The sequence below is a fragment of the Scophthalmus maximus genome, chromosome 12, assembly GCF_022379125.1.
Source record: "Scophthalmus maximus strain ysfricsl-2021 chromosome 12, ASM2237912v1, whole genome shotgun sequence".
NCBI classification, from domain to species: Eukaryota; Metazoa; Chordata; class Actinopteri; order Pleuronectiformes; family Scophthalmidae; genus Scophthalmus; species Scophthalmus maximus.
In genome coordinates this window covers 22,230,582-22,253,175 of record NC_061526.1, presented here as the reverse complement: position 1 = coordinate 22,253,175, position 22,594 = coordinate 22,230,582, and the positions used below count along the sequence as shown (strand labels likewise).

Below are 22,594 nucleotides of genomic sequence, written 5' to 3'. Positions count from 1 at the left end.
TAATTCCTGCTCTTCAACTAATGGATTGAGCGTCACCATTTTCCAATTTGCATCACTTGTCACAGCTGTGATTAAATAATTTCCTCCTTTGCAAAGTGAATCTAATTGTAATACGGACCGAACACCTGCTGCAGCTGCTGCACTGTAAAAAAAAAAAAAGAAGAAGAAAAAGAAAAAAAAAAGAAAACACTTTCCATGTGGCGCCTTATTGTCTCATGTTTTTCATCTGGGAGATTTTGAGTTTGGATAACAACAAAAATGTGAAATGATGCTGGCTGAAAAACATGGATGTGAACAACGCAGGTTTCAAGAAATAAAAAACTAAAAACTTTCCAAATGTTTCAGGAGGAAGAAAACGTATGTCATGTGTTTAAGTGAATAACCGTGAATATGAATTTGTTTGTTTGCAAAAAAAACAACCTACATGGGGCACCTATATTATTATTCACCTGAACCACTGGAAACATTAACCATGAAACAACTGAGTTGATTAACTGATTCAGCTACTTAATAAGTGACAGTGGATCTATATTTTGTCCTTGCTGACATGTGCGCTGGCTAAACATCTACTTGCGCAAAAGACTAATCTTGTGTGTGTTCAGCTTTTGTACCTCCACTGTAACAAAAAAAATGGCTTACCTTGCATTCTGCTCAACACTATCTTTGACTGCAGCTCTTTCTCTAGCCGAGGGCATATCTGACGACTGAACTCCTCGATCTCAAATTGAAATCAACGGCCTCGTAGAAGAAGGGGAGTGTCGATAATTAGAAACACTTCCCACGTTGGGAGGCGGAGAGCAGACAAGCCTCTTCACAATCACCGTTTGGCCAAAGGCTGACGATTACAAAGGTGAATGAGCAGCAGGGAAGAGCCCGAGAGCTGCAGCTGACATTTGTAGGAGGTCAGAGCGAGGCGAGGGTTTATTCTGTACAATCAACGATTTCATATCCTTTCCCTGTTCCTAGGCTGCGACATCAGACATTTTCCACGGAGGGTTAGATAGCACGCCTGTGTCAATCGTTGCCGAAAGAAACACGGCAGGCACCCAGAGTTTGAATTATTCACAGAGGCAGCAGGAAGCTGCGCCAACAATCAGCTGGAACCTGCAGTCATAAGGCTCCGGCAAATCCTGCTAATTATGTGATTGTGTATCATCATCTTGCCCCCCCACACACTTTATTTTCCCCTCCCATTCAGTGTGTTTCGGACATGAAGTGGTTGACCGGCTGGTCGTCCGTGCAGAGGAAAGAGCACAGACCGTATATTCATTTAATCAGCCTCTCCCTCACTTGTAAAACAGTTTATGTACGACATGTGTGGAGACTGACAACGCACTCGGACAGAGGTGAGATTAGTTTTTTCTACGACAACAGAACATTAGCAAAGGAAATGAAGAGGGAATGAATAACAGTCGTGAACATTCGCAATCATTAACCCGAGGTTTTTGACTTGGTTATAACGGAACATTTAAGGAAAACAAATTTCAGTGGGTGTTTGAAAGCAAGCAGGAGCTTGTTTACAGCTAAGTCTGACATGTGGGGGATCATATTTCTCTTCCCTCCCTCGTTAATATTCAGACCAGCGTCTGAGCTGAGTACAATTGATTGGCAGATGAGTTGACTATAAACAATCATAGTTGGTCTTTTGTGGATGGCGATCCAAACTGAGCTGAGGAATCAGCTTCCTGATTAGTGACTCCGAGTTGTTGTTGTTGTTGTTGTTGTTGTATTTGTTGTTGTTGTTGTACTCACCGACACCCAGCACCTTCATGTGATCCTTGAACTCTGGTTTCTCCTCCAGCACCCGCAGCAGGTTCGTGGACTCCATGCGCTCCAGCTCCACCTTCCAGTAAATGTGGATTTTGTTGTTGAAGCTCACGTACACGAGGCAGGGGCTGTTCTTACCCTCCTTACATGTGTACAGACCTGCAACCACACACACACACGACAATGCTCAATTTATGCATATCACACACAGTTTTCACTCAATTTGTGGCGAGCGGTGACGTGATGAAGCTCGGTACGTGAATCCCAATCCGTGAATCAGCAATCGTCTGCTGCCTGGCTGCTAGTACATGTGTATGTGCAGGAGCCACACAAACACACAAACCAAATCTAATGTGTCTGAGCAAAGTGGACTGATTTCATACACAGACGTCACACTCTCTGGGTGCAAAATAATAAAAAAATAAATCTCAGGGGGATCAAACATTCTCGCCTCTTTAATCCACTTACTGCTGTGCGTGTCCCATTAGCTCTCTGAGATAAACTGTGACACCGCGGAAACGATTTGAAAAGGACAGAGGGAGAAAGGAGGAGGAGGAAGAGCCAAAGCTCGATGTCGCCACCTACTGGTGCTCCACGCGGAGAGGTCTCATGCCTCCGGCACGAGGAAACAAAACGATTTCACAAAAACAACCGAATAAATAACGATACAGATTCAAAGGCTTGAATGGGATTTTTTGTGTGTGGTAAAAATCCTTAAATTTCTGTTCACTCTCCATCTTTTTCTAGCTTTTTCTCCTGTCCACGCTCATTTGTGTTTCCAAGTAATTAAATGTTTAATCATCCGAGGCAGAGGGTGAGGAACATTAAGGCGACTCACCGGCACAGAAGGCGTTGACGTTCTCGTCGAACTGGAAGCGCACGACTGAGCGGTTGTGGTCGATGATGTAGGTCTGACCGTCCCAGGCGCACGCCACCACCTCCTCTCTGCCGTCACCCTGGAAGACCAATCCGAGTCAATCTTACACAGTGTTGAACCAATTTGACGCCGACAGTTTTCGATAATTAATTGAAACCAAAAAGCAGTAACATGCTTTGTAAGGACGATCATTATGTCGGAGTGCTACGTGAACACGCGTTAAACTCACAGTGACGTCGAGCTTGTGCAGCGCGAAGAGCTGATGGTCCACCTGGACGGACCACAGCAGCTGCTCAGAGCTGTCCATCAACTTCAGGGTACCTTTCACACAGAAGAATAACACACAATATTAAAAAAAATCAATAATGACTTCTTTCTTGGCCCATGTCACATCCTTCCACCAAGTTTCAGGGAAATCCGTTCCGTAGTTTTTGTGGAGAGGAGGTAATGAAAAGCTACAAATCTATTCAATGGACAAGTAGGATTCCCCCCCCAAAAAGGGGGCACAAGAGTATGAATTCAAACTGTTCACATCTTCTTGACAATAACGTGAGTGTTGGAATATTAATGCTCCTCATGATGAAACCTTCACAATCTAGTAGATAATCCCTGACATGATTATTTGGCAGTCGACAGAGATGAAATACAGCCAGCGATTTTTCTTATTTAATGGGTATAATTCCATAAATGGTAAAATAATTAATTTCCCTCTTTGTTGGCTCATCTGGATGTCGGCGAGAGGAAGACTGTGTGGGTACTGTAACGCTGGCAGCGACGACAATCCCTGTGGATCCGCTCTTCTTTAAATATTGATGGACTCTCCTGCTGCTCTGAGCCGTTTCACAGTTTATCTGCCGCTGCCAGGAGGATGATCATCATCATCATCATCATCATCATCATCCTCCTCTACATCCGCTACCACACACTCACACACTTAGGGTGCAGCCTGTTGTACTCATAGTTCTCCTCATACGAAAAGGAAGATATATATATAACATGCTCATCTGACTTTTATCTCCTTGTACAAACACCTTGTGCAGAATGATTAGATAAAAGTTGCTTTCACATCTTGTCCAGACTGAGTGAAGAAAAAAATATACTTCACTTACATTTAGTTCACATGGGCTTTTTACAAGAGTGAAACTGAATTTTTTTGTTTTAGCCCAAACTAACAGGTGGAATGAAAAAATTATCCTTATTATTAAAATATCAAAAAAAATGTTATCTTATTGCTCAAAAATGTAAATTCATGACTCACCATCTAAAGTACAGAGAGCGAAGAGTCCACATTTAGAAGATTCCTCTTTTGAACCTGATGAAGAACAGTGATCACGTATGAAAAATGTATGCATCAAATTTTATAACTCAAGAGTTACTTGTATAAAATGTGGTGTATAGTAGCTGATTATTACAGTAGGTACCTTTGCTTATGCTGCCGATGAGATGAGTGGACACGTTCTTGTTGTGTATCCGCCCGGTGGTCAGATGGAGAATTATGTCTCTAGAAGGCCCCTCACTGCGAGCAAAGAAATCAAAGCGTGAAGTTAATAATGCAGCCAATCACTTACATCCAAATGAGCATTATTATTATTATTATTATTATGCCGGGGTATACTGTACCTCCCGGGGGTGGCAGGGGCGTCATCCCCAGAGCCAGAGGAGTCTTGTTGTGTCCAGGAGCACAGCAGGATGGCGTAGCCGCAGCCGGGCTGGGACACCATGAGCTCCGGTAGACCGTCTGGACCCGGGTTCACCGACAGACTGTCTACCTGCAACAGCAACGGAGCTGAATCCATTTTTTTTATCATTTCTAAAAGAGAATAGCGATCTAGAAATGTTATCATTAACTTGAGTGAGTTTTCTCGCACCTGCCCCTCCAGCAGCCATTTCTTCAGCAGCACCAGTTGACCAGATCCCAGGTCGGAGCCTTCAGACGGCTCCTCCCAACGGAACGCTCGCACCACCCGGTCCGTGTAGCCCACCACCAGCTCACAGCGGCCATCACCATCTACACACACACACTTACACGATGTGGTCGAAATTCAAAAGCACAATACACGGACAGGATGGAAACCAAAAGGCAAAACATTTACCGATATCGCTGATCAGGATGACTTTGGTGTTGGCGGGAATGTGTTGGGTGAAGAAGGGCTTCTGCTCGTCGGTGGACAGGAACTCGTGCTGACTGGACGAATCGGCTTTGTTCGCCGCCGCGGCCGTCAGGTCGAAGAGGTGAAACCAGCCCTCCGCTCCCACAGCGACCACCAGATTCTGACAAACAAGACACAAACAACTTTGGTAGCATCTCCACCTAAATATTGATGATATATGATTCGGCCGCTTTCCGTCTCCTCACCTTTCCCTTGTTGCAGACGTCTCCGACTGCTACGCAGGTCAGCTGCATGAATCAAAAAAACACATTGTGAGGGGTTATAGAATCAGAGTCAGTGTGTGAAATCACCCGGTGACCTTGTTACTGTACTCACCATGCCCACACAGGTCCTCGTGATCCAGGGTTTGGCGTCATCGTTCTTATACACGAGCAGCTTCCCACTGGTGTCGCCCACAACCAGCTCGTTCAACTACGATGAAGGAGGGAAGGGAGGAATTAGTTTTGATCTTTGTTTTTGTTTTGGACAAACTTTACAGCTTCTGACTGTTGAATCAATGATAAAATGCAGAAGAGAAGCCATAAAATAGCGTCCACGCATCTCAATGTCATATCAGGTGTGTTGCCAAGACGACAATATCAATAAGGTGGTGTACACTCAGAGCAGCTATGATGTCACAACATCAGCTCAGTTACAAACCCATGTGCACATCAAATATAGAGCTTCGCCACGAATGGGGTTTTTTTGTGTTAAAAAAATGATAATAAGCAAAAACTCAGATTTGAGGAACTGGAATCCTCCAATGTGTGGAATTTTGCTTGGGACAAAAAAAAGGATTCCATCTGTTGTCAAAGCAATGTCAATTCATTTTCTAGTGACGGACCAATGAGTCGATCAACTCAAAGCTTAATTCATATTTCAAACACGGAAATCTACAATATCAGTTACATAACAACCCCTGGTCATAAAAGTATAGGGATCAGATAAGTACACCACTACTTTTAAAGATGACACCGTCTCTCCTCCGGCCCACCGGAAGTAAACTTTCAAAATAAGTTTGCCTCTGACATTTTTTATTTGCATACATCACTGTACATCAGATAAATAAGAGGCGCGAGCGGGTACATTCAAAGCTCTTACAGTGTTTGCACACGACACCTTCCTGTACACGACCGACGTGTCATCCGCGAAGCCACCGCACAATGCAAACGTGAACTCACCGAGTCGTTGTCGGCGTCGCCCAGACAGATGGCGTGAGGGAACAGGGTTCCCGTGAAGTCCAAGCTGACCCGCTGCACGTAGTTCAAAGACCGCATGGTTGAGTTCAAACCACCGACTCCTCCATGAACACTCGGGTCGCCTCTTTTTTTTATGACGACACAGGCTACTTCGTGCTAGCTTAGCCGCAGCTAGCTTCACAACGCGGATGGTCACGACGCTCAAACAAACGTTAGCTTGACGCAGAGAGTGATATATATAACAACTGCCGTTTTAAAACAGGTCTTTGTCTAGTTATTAAAAAGTATTTTCGTGTGTTTAAGGCGAAACAGGTGAGTAAGATAAGCACTGGCTCTGTGCGCACACACGTCTCTTCGTAGTAAATAAAACCATGTGACCCAAACTCTACGGAAGCCGAGCAGAGACAAAATATCCGTTTCGCAAACTTTGTTGTCAACTCTCCTCTGGTTTAATTTGTGGCACGGATTAATTTTACACGTTTTCTTTCACATGAAAGAGTGCAACTGTTAAACATTAACAACATTAATAATAATACATAGTTAGATAAATATTGAGGGGCGCACTGTCATTTGTCAATAGGGGGTTAAAATAGCGGCCTCTAGCGGTCAAAGGTTGCAAATGCACTAAACCCAGTCGAATAAATTAATTCTTTCATTTTCACCAATGAGTTCTGTGAGAACGTTTAGGTACAAAAATTAAAGAAAGATGCTTTCAAAAATAATTATTTGATTTATTTATGAATTACATATAAGGTACATGTTCAATGTACTTGTCATAGAAGAGTGCTCCAAACATCTTGGAAAGTATTCCACAGTTGTCCCTGTGGATTTAGTCTTAGTAAGAGTCCCCTAAAATTGACTCCATGATGCCTCCATGATGCTGAGAAGATATTTGGACAGTCAGAAGCCGCCCTGATGGTGATGGATAAGAATGTAAACATATTAAGTGCCTTAAACTTTTCCATATGTATGCTTTCATGTAGCACCTCTGTCATCATCATCTGGTATGTGATCAGGTACTGGGAACGTTTGCCTCAAAGATTCATTGGAGGAAATAAAAGTTTGTTTGCAAGATTATTACCACATAGATGTTTCAAACTTTTGGCACAAATCATTAGTTTGAAAAAACATACAAGAAAAGGCTTATAATACTACAAGATTACATGATATGTGTCTGTGTAAAAAGAAAGAAGGATGCTACCGTTGTCCTCTGGGGGGCGCTGCTCTATCACAACTTCTCGTGAGAGAGAGAGAACAACCCAGACAAGAGGCAGGAGAAGGAGTTTACACAAATGTCTCAGGGGGGTGGGAAACATTCCATTTTAAAGAATATTGAGGAAGAAATGAAATCTTTGCATCCATTTATTTTCATCAGACATAATCATGTGCCATATCTTTGTGAATGTCTTCATAAACACTCAATAGAAAGTTGTTTGTTTTGACAGAAGGCAACTGTCACTCTTGACAGTTAGTTTGATTTCGCTTAAATATTACATGTTTAAAAAAAAACTTTTTGGACGTGTGTATGTAAAAGAGAAAAGTGAAAAATTGTCAGTAACTATGTCAAAAGTCTGCAACAAGGTTTGGCATGAGTTTTCAAACATATGTATCCATTGGGTGCAACTACAAAACTACAAAACTGTGAGAAAAAACAGTTTTAAAACAAAGTTTGACAAACAAATTGAAAGATAATCTTTTACACCACACACAAAGACTATCATTCGGTGCTTTTTGAGTTTTTTTTTTTGTTCCTTTAGTATCTCCAATACAGCGAGAGAGAGAAAAGAATAATACAGAAAGTGTTTAAATTGGAACTATAGGGCGCCCAGATGTCATATTAATTATTACACTCAGCTATGACTGGAAAGTCCCTGCAGTCTGAGGAAGTGCCGCACCAACAGCAGAGAGAGAGAGAGAGGGAGGGGGGGGGGGGGAAGTCCTCACAAAGCGCTAATTGGACTCTGGGAGCACACTGACAGGGTGGATAGGTTTCAGAAAGCCTGGCGCAGGCGAAGGGGTGGAGGGGCGGGATGAATAGAACCCACGCTTCTTTTCTAAACTCTCTTGCTGGGCCAAAAATAAAAAAAATAAAGTGAGTGGAGGTTTAAGGGGGGAGGGAAAGAAAAGAAAGTATTGTGGGGGGGGCTATAGGCTGCAAACCTGATTCCGAATGCCACTGGCCAACGCAGGAAAAAAAATCGCACAATTTATTACACCCCCCCCCCCCCCCCCCCCCCCCTCTTCGGGACGCGCGTGCACATTCAGGCGCACAGTAATAAAGAATAAGGGGGTGGGAGGTTATTTGCGCGCCCACACACGCGCGCGCGCACGCACACACTGACACAATTCGGTGTAAACTACGCACACAGGGGACACGCACCAAAATCCCGTGCGTAAAAACTAAAAAAAACATCCGCACAGGCATAACAACAACCTATTCTATTGTGCGCGCGTGCGCCACTTTTCACACTATACTGCACACAGCCTACCGTGCACACACACACACACACACACACACACACACACATAAAAACACATTACAGTTCGGTCCATTGGTTTTGTTCGGCGCGCAGAAAAGGCAAAGCGACAATAAGCGCATAGAACACACTACTGTAACACCACACCGAGTGTATCAAATCATAAACAAAAGCCAACTCCAAAACAGATTATTCCCCCCCCCCCACCTCCTCCCCCTCCTCCACAGATTTGCGCCCCGATCCGTTCCGCCTGTGCGCCGCCGATGAGCTGCTCTAATCAAAGGTGGAAAATCCGGCCTCTGCTGCACAATGGCTCCCTCGGATGAGACGCGTCTGTGATGTTGACAATAAAAACAAGACAAGAAAGTGATTTACATGATGCAGAAGCTCGACCTGCAGCACGACGAGGGGTTGTTGGGTGTTGAACATGAGGCTGCGAGGTGCGCTGTCTTTCAGCACCACAGACTGGAAAGAGCTGGAAAAGGGAGAAAAGATGTTTTTATCTCCAATTGGATTTTTTTTCTTTCGGTTTTTACTTTAAGTTGGTTTACCCAAACTTAAGGGAAGTTGTGGGTTCCCTGCTGGAGCTGCTGCCCCCGCGACCCGACCCCGGATTAAGCGGTTGAAGATGAGATTCTTCTTCTTCTTTGTAACAACTTCTTCACTCTAGAAAACTGGACGTTTTTCCACGAACAAGAATCTCACCTGTTCCTCTAAACACAAACTCCTAATCACTTTTCTTTAGATCACCAGACTCAACTTGAGAGCACCACTGGTGTTTGATGTCGCCTGTTGAGAAGAGAAACCCCGGTTCCATCACAGATAACTATTATCAGGAAAGCACATTTAAGGTCGATATATTGGTCTGATCCAAAATGAGCTTTTTTTTCCTTCATAATTGCTTAAAAAAAAAGCATGCGAAAGTCTCAAAATCGAGGAAATTCATCATAGTAAAAGTTGCATAACCAGATGGTTTTCATTCATCAATTAAAAATAAAAGTACAGTGATTCTTGGTTTGGATCGAAACACTTCAGTTGTCCTCGGTGGTGAGCTTTTTCATCTCCGCACACACCTACCGACGCCCGGCCGCCAAAGACAGGCAAGAAGAGAAAAGAAAGGGGAAAAACTCACCACTGACTGTTTGTTTAGTGGCTTCAAGTGGCACGCGTCCGGCGCGCGCAACGCACCGGCACCGGCGCGGGAGCCCAAGGTGGATCCACGCGACCGGAGGGCGTGGCCATGTGGCCCCCTCCATCCCAGACGCACTGATAAGCGGCGGAGTCTGTCCTCGAGGACTCAGTGCAGCTTTCAGAGGAGCGCGCGAGGCAGCAGCCCACAGCGGACTAACCCTCCCCCCCCACCCCCACCACCACCATCACCCTGACTCAAAACAAGGACACGTGAACGGCACGAGCGGGACACGCCTGCCTTGAGACTTTGGCGAAGTTTTGCGTGATACTTTTTCTGTTGTTGTTGCAAACTTTCTGTGCCAAGATGGACATTTGCGTCGCCCAGCAGCAGCTCCTGCCGACCGCCTGCTTCTTCTCCGCCGCCGCGGCGCAGAGCCTCCAGCTGAGCCCCTGCAGCAGCAGCAGCAGCAGCGGCAGCGGCGGCGGCGGCGGCAGCGAGGGCAGCGGGAAGTCGGCGTCCAAGCAGCCCAAGAGGCAGCGCTCCTCCTCGCCGGAGCTGCTGCGCTGCAAGCGGCGGCTGAACTTCGCCGGCTTCGGCTACAGCCTGCCGCCGCAGCAGCCGCACGCGGTGGCGCGGCGCAACGAGCGCGAGCGCAACCGCGTGAAGCTGGTCAACAACGGCTTCGCGACGCTGCGCGAGCACGTGCCCAACGGCGCCGCCAACAAGAAGATGAGCAAGGTGGAGACGCTGCGCTCCGCGGTGGAGTACATCCGCGCGCTGCAGCAGCTGCTCGACGAGCACGACGCGGTGAGCGCGGCGTTCCAGTCCGGCGTGCTGTCGCCCGCCATGTCGCAGGGGTACGCCGCCGACATGAACTCCATGGCGGGCTCCCCGGTGTCCTCCTACTCGTCCGACGAGGGCTCGTACGACCCCCTGAGTCCGGAAGAGCAAGAACTGCTCGACTTCGCCAACTGGTTCTGAGCAATGAGCATCTCTATGAGGTAAGAACAAGACGCCAGGATGCTCCAGTGAATATCAGACACTATTACAGATAATGATCGTGATTGATGCCCCTGAACAAGTTGCTTAACATCTTCTCCCTCTTCTCTCCACAGAAATATGGATGAACTCTGATGTGGTGCGCTTGGGATGGTCCCGGTCCCGGTCCCGGAGGAGGAGGAGGAGGAGGAGGCTGCTGGGCGTCCTCGAGAACAAGATGCACTGTACAAACGCGTTTCGGTCCTCGCGTCCTTAACGCCCCACCTGTCCTCTCAAAGACTGACGGACAGACGAGGCCTGGAAGTCCTGGCAAACTTTGGGGGAGAGGAAGAAAAAAAAAATCAGATCAGAGATCAGCGCCAAAGGATAAGAAGAAGGCGAAGGGTATATCCTCCTGACAGCGTGGGAGTCCGAGCTTCTGTGATAAAACAAAAAAGCGAATCTTTGCTCTTCAGCAGCACATTGGGAAAAAAACAAAAACATTATTTAATACGTGGCTGATCATCAACTATGCTAAATCCAATCACAGAAACACCTTTTGGTCCAAACGTCGCCGTTTAATTCTCAACATGCTTCCAAGTCGCAGATTTATTCTATGAAATTCTATATCAAAACGCATTGTTTGGGGGGGGGGGGGGGGGGGATATATTAAGATATTTTTGTATGTAAGAGATTTATAGATGTTTTGTACACATCCCTTATTTTGTATAAATATTTTTGTCTATATATATTGCGAAGTTGCTTCTATAACCTCTTGCCTATATATATGTAGACGTGTAGTCTATATTATTATTCTCTGGCTCTTCTGTTCACGAGGTTTTCCAGGAAGAAGGAGTTTGACACTCCGACCGTTTTTATTCTATATAGCACCAAATGTGTCTTATTTAATAGAAGAAGAAGAAAACCGTGTTATTGCATAATGCATTACGTCATGAAGTTCACAATGATCAAAAAACTTATGCAGCTATTGTCCAAACAAGAGCAGCGCGATGTCCACGCGTTGCCTCTTCTTTACACTGCCAGCTCTATGTTGTCTTCACATGAACAGACGGTGGAAATATTTTCTACAACTCCAGTCCAAGAATAAAAATGATTTGCTACTGATTCATGTTCCATGTCTTGGTTTTTTTGGGAGGGGGGGGGGGGGGGGGTTAAAGAGTGAGTGGACACTTGTCACTGTCTTGAGTAAGCAGGTAACTGAAGGGGGGAAGAGGGAGCAAGACTAATGTATAGGGACAAAAGGGGAAAAGAAACCAAACTTTTACGCACAATTACGCACATTTTACGCACGTATTTTTCTTACTCCTCTTTCTAAAAATTCCACGCTCGTTGCTTCCTCATAAGCCTAAATTCCTGAATACTGCCCCCCCCCCCTCTCTTTTTGCTCCATGGACAGTTTACAAAACAGACCAAAGTCGTGCAAACGCAAAAAAAAGCACAACAGGAAGCAAAACAAGTGTTTTTGACGCACTTTAGAACTCAAGAGGAAATTTTCATCTGCAGAAAAACAAGCATCTGTAACAAACAAGTTCGAATTTGTTTGTTCAATGAAAAACGTCCTTTGAGTTTGAATCGATGTGCAAACTGGCTTGCATAAAAAAAAAATCCTATTTCTAAAATATGCCATCACACAAAAAGTGGCGGAAAGTTCGACAAAGCACTCTCGTTTTTTTCTTTCATCATACATTTCCAGTACACTTGAGAAAAATAGCGCGTTTATCTGTTACTACACGTTCAGTTCATCAGCGGTAGATTCCGGGGCATGGGTCTTTTGTTTTTTTGTGTGTGTGTGTGTGTGTGGGGGGGGGGGGGGGGGGGGGGGGGGGGGGGGGGGGGGGGGGGGGGGGGGGGGGGGGGGGGGGGGGGGGGGGGGGGGGGGGGGGGGGGGGGGGGGGTTGACAGGTAGGACGACGGAGGCTGCAACCGGACGCGTGTCTGGGTTCACTGCAGTGAATGGGGGGTTTGTGTGGGGTGGTCGAGTGGAGACACGGAGCTGAACTGGGCTGATGGCGTGTGCCTCCTGACAGCAGCGTGCCGCCGCCGACAGGCAGGCACCACCTGGGAAGTGTGTGTGTGTGTGTGTGTGTGTGGCTGCAGTTGAGTAAGAATAAAATGCTCCCACATTGGACAAAGAATGAAATGCTTCATCCACATACTGCAAAACCTCTTGTTGCGTTCAGGGTTCATTGTGCAAGATGTGTGTGCGTGCGCCTCATCAGTTGTTCTCAAAAGGAGGGTTCATGGGCCACCAGGGGGCCCTGGGAGAGGGGGCGCGCGGTCCGTCAGGTGCTGCAACTGCACTGTGATTTACAGGGAAGTAGAGAAGAAATCTTGACATAGAAGGAAAGATCTGCAAATGTATTATTATCATAATTATTATCATTAAACAGAGACTTTCACGTTCACCATTATTGTCAATAAATTGTGTTACGTTTAAAACATGAACTTGTTAACAACAGTGATTCATTTATAAAGTGGGAAAGTATAAGGGTTTCACAAAAGGTTTGTCAAATGAAAATATATTTTGATTGAAACTGAGCATGTCAATTTGTAAAAGGAACAAAAAGTTACCCAACGTCCATAATTGCAGGGTTGAAAACCGCAACTAATCCGAATGTGACTGACAGAACTTGTCATACACAGAACAACACATGCAAAGACAAAACAAGACAAGAACAGGAAGTAAAGTAAATCCAAAAGCTTGGAGAGGAAAAACCCACCATGCCTCAGTTAAAATATTATATATTTATTTATTATAAACAACAAAAAAAGAGCCTTAACTCATAAGTATGTACAAGAAAGTCACTATTTGGACTTTCAACACAACACTCTGCAAAACTGAGATTTTGCGTATAATTATTTATTTATATATCCAGTTAATTCAAACAAGAACAATAAACAAAGTATCATGAATCATCTGAGATGATGTGAAGAGCCAAAAGTTAACAAACGGAGAGGAGGTAGAAACACACAACACACCTGCAAACTCCAGGTACACGTCCACAAACGTGACTCACGTCGTACTGTACTTCCACATTTTCCAGCAGAGCAGGAAAACCTTATTGGCTCTTTGTGTGTTTATTTCTATTCCTGCAAAAAAAAAAAATCACTTGGTGGGGGCGAATATTACACATCTACTACTTCTAAATAAAAAAGAGTTCCTTCTCAAGACCCCAAAACAAAACTCTTTGGCTCATTTCAAGACTTTGGTGAATGTAATCCTCTCGCTGAGGCTTCAGTTGCTTAGAAACAAGTATAAAAGCAATTACAAAATCATTTTAAAAAACCCTTTAGCACCAGATTGTAATGAACACGAACACGCCATGTCAGGTTTCTTTGGTCACATGGCTCGGACATTTGTAAAGGTCAAAGTAAGATGAGGACTTTACAGCTGAGATGGAAAAACTAGGAGAGGATCATCATCAGAATCTTAAAAATGCTGTCATTTTAAAAGCTGGTTGAACATTACCCTGAAGAATTATACTTTCCTCTGGTACATCTGCTGCTCAGACGTTGTTGCCTGACCCTAACAATCCTGGTTCCCTGTCAGTCAGAGCCCGCTACGTTTCCCCTCTGTGGCGGTCGCTCAGTCGAGTGTGCGCGAACTGCATGGATACGCACTGCCGTGTCAAATTCAGCCGATAGGAGAGTTCCTCGGCGCCTGGCTCAGCAAAAAAAGCTTGTTGCCGTGAAAGAACATCCACATGCTGCGGAACATTTCAGGACCATAGACAGCACTTCACAGCTCCACCATATGTTCCACGTATCTGAGAGGCACAGCAGCAGAAGTCAATGTGAAGTTGACACGTTCCTTGTTTTAGTTGCGGTATTACATTTGTGCTGAAGCCTTTGAACATCACGTCGACGTCGGTAGTCCTTTCCACCGAGTGGGAGATATTGTTGATGTAATTCCTAATATTTTCTGACTTGGGATTACAGTGTGTAGTTCACTCCCCTTATTCTAAACTTTTTAAACTTCTTATACATCAGCCTTTTTTGGTGGTGTGTCGATAACTGAGCCTCACACACGGGGGCCGACCTCTGAGCTCAGTGGTGTCCGGAGTCGTCGAGGGGGTTGGCGATGATCGACTTGTGGACGAGCATGAAGAGGGGCAGGTAGGCCAGGAAGCCCAGCAGGTCCAGCGGGGGGAAGCGCTGGAGCTGCAGCCTGACGGCCGCCTCCTGCTCCAGGCGGATGCCGCCGGCCTTCAGCTCCAGGAGCAGCTGCTCGGCACCGATGAACCCCTGCCGGGACCCCGCGTCGCCCCGCCGCTCCTCCAGGAGGAACAGGAACAGTCGCTGCTCGGGGTCGTAATAATAACAGACATAAATAATATGGAAAACTGTCTCTGGACTTGTTCTCAGCAGTCGTGAGCGCGCATGTGTGTCTGTGTGTGTGTATGTAAGTTTTTGTGTGTTTGCTCTTGAGCGGCAGCCTCAGATTACCACGGCCCGTTTCTAGTCTTGTTTGAGTGCACCTGTTTGCACCGTTGATGCAGTCTAGGTAATAATTGTTGGGGGAGGGTGGTGGTGGAGGTGGAAATAATCCCTTTGGCAATTAGCCCATTCAACCCCCCCCCCCCCCCCCCCCCCCCCCCCCCCACCGCCAACCTACTCCAGTTAACAACCCTATCCCTAACAGGTCTGTAATTACACAGCCTCCCCTACCTGGCCAGGGGCTCGGTTTCCACACCCACGGCCGCAGGCTTTCATGTTTTTCCTCCTGCCCTTTCAGCGGCTCTCTTCTACTTCCTCGTGCTCCCGAGCGGGGCAGCTGGTTGCAGGCCTCGTCCCGGTCCACCTCAGATGAGCCGTGTGTGTGTGTGTGTGTGTGTGTGTGTGTGTGTGTCTCGGGCTGATTACAGGGCTGGGGCGGAGTGGACTGCGTGTTCACTGCTGGGCACTTTAATGAGATTAGCGCCGTGCTAATCTATGAAAAGGGAAACGCACCCCTCTCTTTTTCTCTGTCCCTGGCTTGCTTTCCTCATTTCTATGCATGAGGGCCGAGTGCCTCTCTTTAAAAAAAAAAAGAAAAAAAAAAGGAGGTAGCTTCACAAAGCATGCTTTGGAATTGCTCTTCAAAGTGTTTACCAGTGTTTATTTCATTGTAATTATACCCGCGGAGCCGTGAAAGAGAGGCAGCGGCGGTGTTTGTGGCGTGAATGTGACTGATGTGAAAGTTAATCTGGTGTTGCAATGGAAGCGATCGAGGGCACCATGTGAAAACAAATCCCAGAGCGGAGACATGCGGCGAGGATGTTTTCTCGAGTACAGTTGAGAAGAATTTGGGGGGGAAGTAGGAGCCAAAACCTCGACATTACCTTCGCTTTGAAGAGCCTCACTTCGAGGGAGCGGAAGTCCATGCTGCTGATCAGCGATCGCATGAAGTCGCTGGAAGACAACGGCGAAAAAAAAATCACAACATCAGTTTGTCTGAGGAAACAGTTTTCAAAGACGTGATTCTGTTTTTTTATAAAGTTGGGAAGAGGAAAAAGTCAAATCAAGGAAAGACAAAAACCGGGGCCAACACAAGTCAAGGCTTTCGAGACTTGTAGTCTCTCGTAGGCCTCAAGCTGGATCCTTCTCTTCCCATAATGCAGTTCAGCAACGTGTTTCCTGTTTTATATTTGGTGTCTCCGGGACCAAAGTGAGGAAACCTTGAGAGAGAAAACCTCCGTCCAGGGCAAGAGGACATCATACAAGTGTTTTCACAGCAGCATCACGAAACAACTGAACAAGTAATCTGTCTATGAAGTTGGTCAAAAAAAACTTCGGCGTAAACTTTTTGGTCACAAACTGTCGCCGGCGTTGGGGGACAATCTGGCGGCCGTCGTGGCGGGTGATTTTTGGCGGGTGCGTCCCGCGCGATGTTGTGTTTGCGACGCAGGCAACGTGATGGTAAAGTGTTCTGAGCCCATTGTGGTTGCTCACAGTGGCCTAGTAGCCAAACAATGCGTGCGTACACGGGGACATCCCGCCACAGTAACGGATAAAAACTGCTCTGGCTTTTTTTTTGGGGGGGGGACGGTGGGTGTGGGGAGGGAGCCGGACGCAGGGCGAGTGGGGTTTGTGTGGAGGTTTTTGTTTTTTCTTTGGAGAGGGCAATAAGCAACCAGAGCACACTCTGGTGCAATGTGACAAAAAAAATCTAGGTCCACTCGGATAATTACAGGGAGACTCGACCAATTGTGTTTGGACAGACCTCTCCTGTCCAGCGTGTGGCACGGCGACAGTCGTCCCCTTCCCCTAACGAGCGCCCGGTGTTAATGAGCCCCCTCCTCGCCGAGCGCCGCTCAATGGCCTGTTGGAGGCGAAGAATGGCCGAGCGCTGGGCCATCGAGTGCAAACGCACGCCTGAGCGCTCGCAATGCTGCGATTGGCCCCCCGTCTGCCAACCACGGCGCAGGCCGGGGGACGGAGGGGACGGGGGGGACGGGGGACGGGGGCTTGACGGGGATGAGGCGAGACAGGGGGCAGCTAATGATCATTAATTGCACTTGGTTTTGCAGCAGAAGAGTCCAAATGCAGCCGCGTTGAGGACACTGGCGTGATAATGGTTAGGGTAAACGAGGGGGCTTAGGGGGGACCAGTGATGGACCGCGGGGAGGATAATAGCAGCATAACCCATTTTCTTTTGTCGGCGCTCCAGTGGCACCCCGCTGCGGCCAACACACAGCGGACTTCTCACTTACGTAATGCCCAAAAAAGTTTTTGGGCGGCCTTCCTCACGGGGGGGGGGGGGGGGGGGGCTGGTATACAGTGAGGCAGGGGGCGTAAACACACTCTGACCTACTTAGATTTTGACAGAATTGTTTTTTGGGAGTTATTTTTGAGCGGGCTGCCGTGACGCCGGGGTAAAAGAAGAAAGGGGACTGGCTCCGTCATTGTTTTGCGTGGCGGGTCGCGAATCTGGGATCTGCCGCCTCACGTTTCCCTCCAACATTAGGGCTCCTTTTCTCCACGCTGACTCACTGGATCCCCGGTGAATGCACGGACGCACGCACGCACGCACGCACGCACGCACGCACGCACGCACGCACGCACGCACGCACGCACGCACGCACGCTCGCTGGCTCGCTCGCAAAATCCGACACAAGGAGGCGAAGGGGTTGAGAGCGGCAATGACTGATGCCGTATGGGAATCCCTGTATGGCAATGTACTTCTTCTCTCGGCGGGTCATGTGACTTGCCCTGGGGGAATGTGGCGCTGTGTGAGGTGGACTTGTCGAGGGGGGGGGGGGGGGCACAGGGACAGATGGGCTGAGTCATTGGCCAAAACAGCACAACGAGAGAGAGAGAGAGAGGGGGATGAGAGGGTAAGACAGTAAAAGTTGAAAAGAAAAGATGAAAAACGGGTTGAATCAATGCAGAACACACTCACATATGTAGACACATATGCATATAAATGGGGGGGGTACACCTCCACAGATTTCAAAGCCTGCCGTGAGGAGATTGTCCGATTGTGTAACTACTGTTGCAGCTCGTTTCTAAACTCGGATTAGAGACAACAGGATTAGCCGGAGCAGGTAAGAGGATCAATTGAGTCCAGTTGGGATGAGATGACAGAAGGATGCCATTGTTTTCCTACTTGTTCGGGAGGCGGGCATTATGAGCGCTGATCTTCCTCTCCCTTCTTATTATTCAAATTGCAAGAAAAAGGAGTTCGGGGCGAAAAGGGGTTTAATACGGACATTCATTATCATTACTATAATTGCCTCTATACAGAAGCAGACACCCTCGGTCGCTGGGTGCCAGCGAGGCAGGCCCAGTGCACAGGCCTCCTCTAACACACAGCACACAAAGGGGCCGGCCGTAAATCAGGGGACCCGTGACCCCGGCCCTGTCCTCGCTGAGAGGGAGCTCTCACTGCAGGGGCGAGGGGGCTTTTGGGAGCAGGCCTTGACCCTCTGGGACCTCCGGAGTAGGCTTGGCTCCACACACTCCTGTCTTGCAGGAAGCTATAAACCCCAGGGCAAGAGAAAGAAAGAAAGAAAGAAAGAAAAGAAAAAAAAGAAAAAGCGCTGTGTGTGGGAATCTGCAGCATATGGGAAATAATGTTAGAGACACAAGGACGCTGAGGCTGAGTTCAGGTCAGCGTGATGAGGTTTTTTCTGTTGGGAGAGGGTTCAACCTCGGGCGGGAGCTCACTGTTATTTCCCTTATAGATGAATCTGCTGGAATCATAGAATGTACGAATATTGTGAAAAGGGGCCGTGAGTCAACATCCTCGAATGGAGTGTTTTGTGCGATCGACACCCTTTGTATAGATTGACAAATCGATCAATTTGCTGTCGTTGCAGCTTTTTTATTCAGGAGCAAATTAATACTATATTATTATTATTATTTTGGTGATTCTCTTGTCAGATAGCAAAGTGAACAAATTTAGTTAAATCAATTCAGATACTGTACTCGTATCTGTTGCATGTCAGGAGTTTCAAACTGAAAATATATGACTTATAGGGAGAGGCTGACATCCTTATCCTACTGAGAAGTCCCGGTGAAGGAAAGATAATCGATAAAGATGAATTGTTTTTCATATTCCTCCATTGATCTATTTCCCGAGGTGACAGAATTAAATGTCTTGTTGTGACTAATATCCGATTATATTATATTCACTTTAAAGTGACACAAGCTCATAACTCTGACCTCTGAAGTCACACAGGATCTTTGAAGGCACGAGGGCGGAGAGGATCAAAGACAGACCCACACACCACGACAGGAAATCGCCGGAACAAACTGGCGGACGCACTCTCTTATTCTTATTTTATGGGAGGTCTGTGACCCGCGGGACGAGCGAGGAGTGTGGGTGTCTGTGTGTGTGTCTCCGCCCGACGACGGTCACTTACTCCATGGAGGCGATTTTCTGCGCCAGACTGGCGATCACGGAGAAGAGCCTCAGGTCCACGAGCCCATCTGTCACCCTGAAGTCCACCATCTCCAGGATCTGAAGAAGGGTTGACAAAGAGAGCACTGTGACTGCGGCGTACGTGCGTACGTGTGTGTGTGTGTGTGTGTGTGTGTGTGTGTGTGTATTTGTACGTGTGTTTGTGTATTTGTACGTGTGTGAGTGTGTATTAGTACGTGTGTGTGAGTGTGTGTGTGTGTGTGTGTGTGTATTTGTACGTGTGTGTGTGTGTTTGTGTGTGTGTGTGTGTGTGTGCCGACCCGGCAGACGTAGATCTCCTCTTCGTCAGACAGCAGCTCTGGAGGGATGATGTTTTTGAGAGCAAGTAGAACTTGAACGCAGGAGATGTAGCCGTCGCCGTCACTGTCCTCCTGCAAAGGAAGACCACCACCCCATCATCATCACCACCACCATCATCATCATCATCATCATCATCATCATCATCATCATCATCATCATCACTGACATATTCAAACGTTGAGGGGTTTAAATCCCTTATTTTCACTTACTGCTTCAAAAGCTCTTTTGTACTCGTCCAGCTTCTCCTGACTGAAAATGCAGTACTTTGCCAAAAAGTCGACTGGAAACCAAAGAGACGAGAAGTGAGGAATTCACAAGAACAACATATTCAGCCTAAAGATGTGTTTGATTAGTAAAAACGAACGATCTTCTGACTCTTTCATGTTGATAAATCTCAAAGAATTCTCCTTAAACAAGACTATTCACAGATGTTGACCATACAAACACTCACTCGTTTCCTTGACATTACTGTAATCGCAGCAAAAGTCTCAAAACATCAAAGTGATGATCAGATGAGGGGCACGAACCACACCCATGAATATTTCAGTAGGCAAATTGAGCAGGGAGAGAGACTTGGAGAAAAGAGGGGGGGGGGGGGGGGACAGGGGCTTTTAAGCTGCTGCTGCCACTTCAATTTAGGAGATGAGAATGAGTCTACGGAATAATGGATCTATTCATTGGTTGGGAGAAGAAAGAGGAGCGACGGAGTTGATAGCGGTCTGGATTTAAACCCCTGCACCTCTGGGGTTTCTCCGCGGTGGCAGGGGGCCTGTTTGAATCTGCCATTTATCAGCTTAGGCCTAATCAAAACCGGGCCTTCCGCCGCCTCGTCCTTTCACATGCAAAGCGCTACAATTCGTACCTAGTCAACTTGACTTGTTAAAGCTTGATTGATCAAAAAAAAAGAAGGGAAAAAAAATCCCCAGTGCACCGGCACAGGCACCGGCTTCGCGCATCTGTTTGCAAATATATTCTGCGATGTGGAGCCGAACACACGCGGCCGATTGCTCGGGCCTGCACGGGACCGGGCGGAGGATTTAAAGACATTCTCTCTCTCTCTCTCTCACACACAGACACACACACACAGACACACACACAGACACACACACACACACACACACACACACACACACACACACACACACACAGACACACACACACACACACACACACACACACACACACACACACACACACACACAGTGAGGCTGCTGCTGCTGGATCAGTGCACCGACCGGTCAATCTGTTAAAGTGAACCGGCAGCTTGAAGGGTGATGCCGGCTGAGGCTGAGGTCCACCGACCATCTGGAGCAGCAGCAGTTGACCGGAGGTGACTTCAGCGACCACAATTTTTTAAATGTAATGCCCCACGGTGTTTCATATTCTGCTCTGTAGCCGGTGATGAGAAGCACCCAGGTGTGTCTGCGGCGGGGTTTTAGATCCGTCAGCGTTTAAACTCCACTACGTTTTAATACACGCACACACAAAAAAAAATCACTGGGCAAGAAAGGGACCAGATGTGAGTCAATATTACACAGCTGTAACGATGAGTGAACTTTAGCAGGTAACATAAAAATGACACTAACACTGCGTCACAACAAACTGAGTATAAATGATCCTGTGATTATTACGTATGATGAGCAGATGCGGTACTACAGATGAAGAAGCCTCGAAATGTACAGTACAGCATCTGAACTATCAACAACCAGCGTTGCAATGCAACTAAGTACATTTACTCAATTAAGTACAATTCAGAGGTACTCTATAAGTACTCCACTACAGTAGTATATAGTATTCTCCTCTTTTACTTCTTTTGCAGCTGCTGTTACTTTGCAATCTACTAGATACGCATGTGAAAACATACGTATCTTTGGCAGGAAAAGTTACGAAGAATGTCCGGATCCACATTTTGCGTTCTCACTCATTTTTGCGCCTTTTCGGTAATTTCTTTTCGTAAAATGTCCGGATTTCAGTGCACGTCTGGAAGCAGCTGGAAGGGGGTAAAGTAAGATCTCTTATCAGTGACCGTAACAGCTAAATATTGGACATCTTTTTTCGAGGACGTGAAATCATGAAATTAGATCAATTACATGTTGTTTTCTGTGGTTTACATTGCCATGTCAAAGCTGGGCAGAGGAAATGCCGCTCTGTGAATCGGAGACAAAGTGGGTTCAACCTCAACATCAGCCCTGACCACAGCCTTGCTTCTTCTTATCCACACACACACACACACACACACACACACACACACACACACACACACACACACACACACACACACACACACACACACACACACACACACACACACACACACACACACACACACACACACACACACACAGTGCGGCGGCGGCGGAGGGGGTCCCTGGGCTGAGGGGAGCTCCGTCAGGGAACCGGCCGGACAAAAGGTGCAGTGGAGTGAGAGATTGAGGGAGGAAGCGAGGGCGGGTGGAGGAGCGGGACAAAGCCGAGGCAGTAAAGCCTCCCGCCTGATAGCCTTATCTGATTCCACTCCAGCGCTTGATGGCTTTTTTTGGGGGGGGCTTTTTTCCCTCCAAACCCTGCCTTTAGAGGCGCACAGGTTGTGCTTTTGGTGTGAAGCCTAGCAGAAAATGTTAATCAACAGAGGGACTGTGTGGAGACAAGGGCGAGAGAAAGGGGAGAGTCACTCTGCTGAGGCCAGTAATCTGCAATGAGACCGAGGCCGATTCAGTCGCAATTGAGAGAGGAAGAATGGGCGCCACGATGATGATGATGAGCAGGGAGGTTTCGCTCTTTTCACTGG

At 47.1% G+C, this 22,594-nt stretch overlaps 2 protein-coding genes across 14 annotated transcripts in view; one reads left to right on the top strand and one right to left on the bottom strand.

The window, feature by feature from the left end:
- Nucleotides 1-22,594, bottom strand: part of itfg2 (integrin alpha FG-GAP repeat containing 2) — a 67,917-nt gene that overhangs the window by 601 nt on the left and 44,722 nt on the right. For 11 of the 13 annotated variants that reach the window (XM_047336518.1, XM_035621612.2, XM_035621603.2 and 8 more), the window contains 15 exons: nucleotides 20,016-20,086; nucleotides 19,767-19,877; nucleotides 19,448-19,545; nucleotides 15,923-15,992; nucleotides 5,131-5,226; nucleotides 5,001-5,042; nucleotides 4,738-4,915; nucleotides 4,513-4,652; nucleotides 4,265-4,413; nucleotides 4,066-4,160; nucleotides 3,903-3,956; nucleotides 2,874-2,965; nucleotides 2,606-2,723; nucleotides 1,753-1,926; nucleotides 640-835 (listed from right to left, as the gene is read on the bottom strand). In XM_047336518.1, the coding sequence (XP_047192474.1) occupies nucleotides 720-835; nucleotides 1,753-1,926; nucleotides 2,606-2,723; nucleotides 2,874-2,965; nucleotides 3,903-3,956; nucleotides 4,066-4,160; nucleotides 4,265-4,413; nucleotides 4,513-4,652; nucleotides 4,738-4,915; nucleotides 5,001-5,042; nucleotides 5,131-5,226; nucleotides 15,923-15,992; nucleotides 19,448-19,545; nucleotides 19,767-19,877; nucleotides 20,016-20,086 (1,604 nt within the window). In that variant the 3' untranslated portion in view covers nucleotides 640-719. Of the gene's footprint in view, nucleotides 1-639; nucleotides 836-1,752; nucleotides 1,927-2,605; nucleotides 2,724-2,873; nucleotides 2,966-3,902; nucleotides 3,957-4,065; nucleotides 4,161-4,264; nucleotides 4,414-4,512; nucleotides 4,653-4,737; nucleotides 4,916-5,000; nucleotides 5,043-5,130; nucleotides 5,227-5,975; nucleotides 6,386-15,922; nucleotides 15,993-19,447; nucleotides 19,546-19,766; nucleotides 19,878-20,015; nucleotides 20,087-22,594 lie in introns of those variants that run through there. The other 2 variants (XM_035621616.2, XM_035621617.2) reach the window with 2 other exon arrangements.
- On the top strand, nucleotides 9,833-10,952 carry ascl1a (achaete-scute family bHLH transcription factor 1a). The gene is made up of 2 exons (XM_035621638.2): nucleotides 9,833-10,603; nucleotides 10,718-10,952. The coding sequence occupies exon 1, from the start codon at nucleotides 9,966-9,968 to the stop codon at nucleotides 10,581-10,583; it is 618 nt and encodes a 205-aa protein (XP_035477531.2). The 5' UTR covers nucleotides 9,833-9,965; the 3' UTR covers nucleotides 10,584-10,603; nucleotides 10,718-10,952.

Bases quoted from the DNA above. Each gene is read 5' to 3' on its own strand.
- ascl1a (XM_035621638.2), top strand. From the start codon at position 9,966: ATGGACATTTGCGTCGCCCAGCAGCAGCTCCTGCCGACCGCCTGCTTC.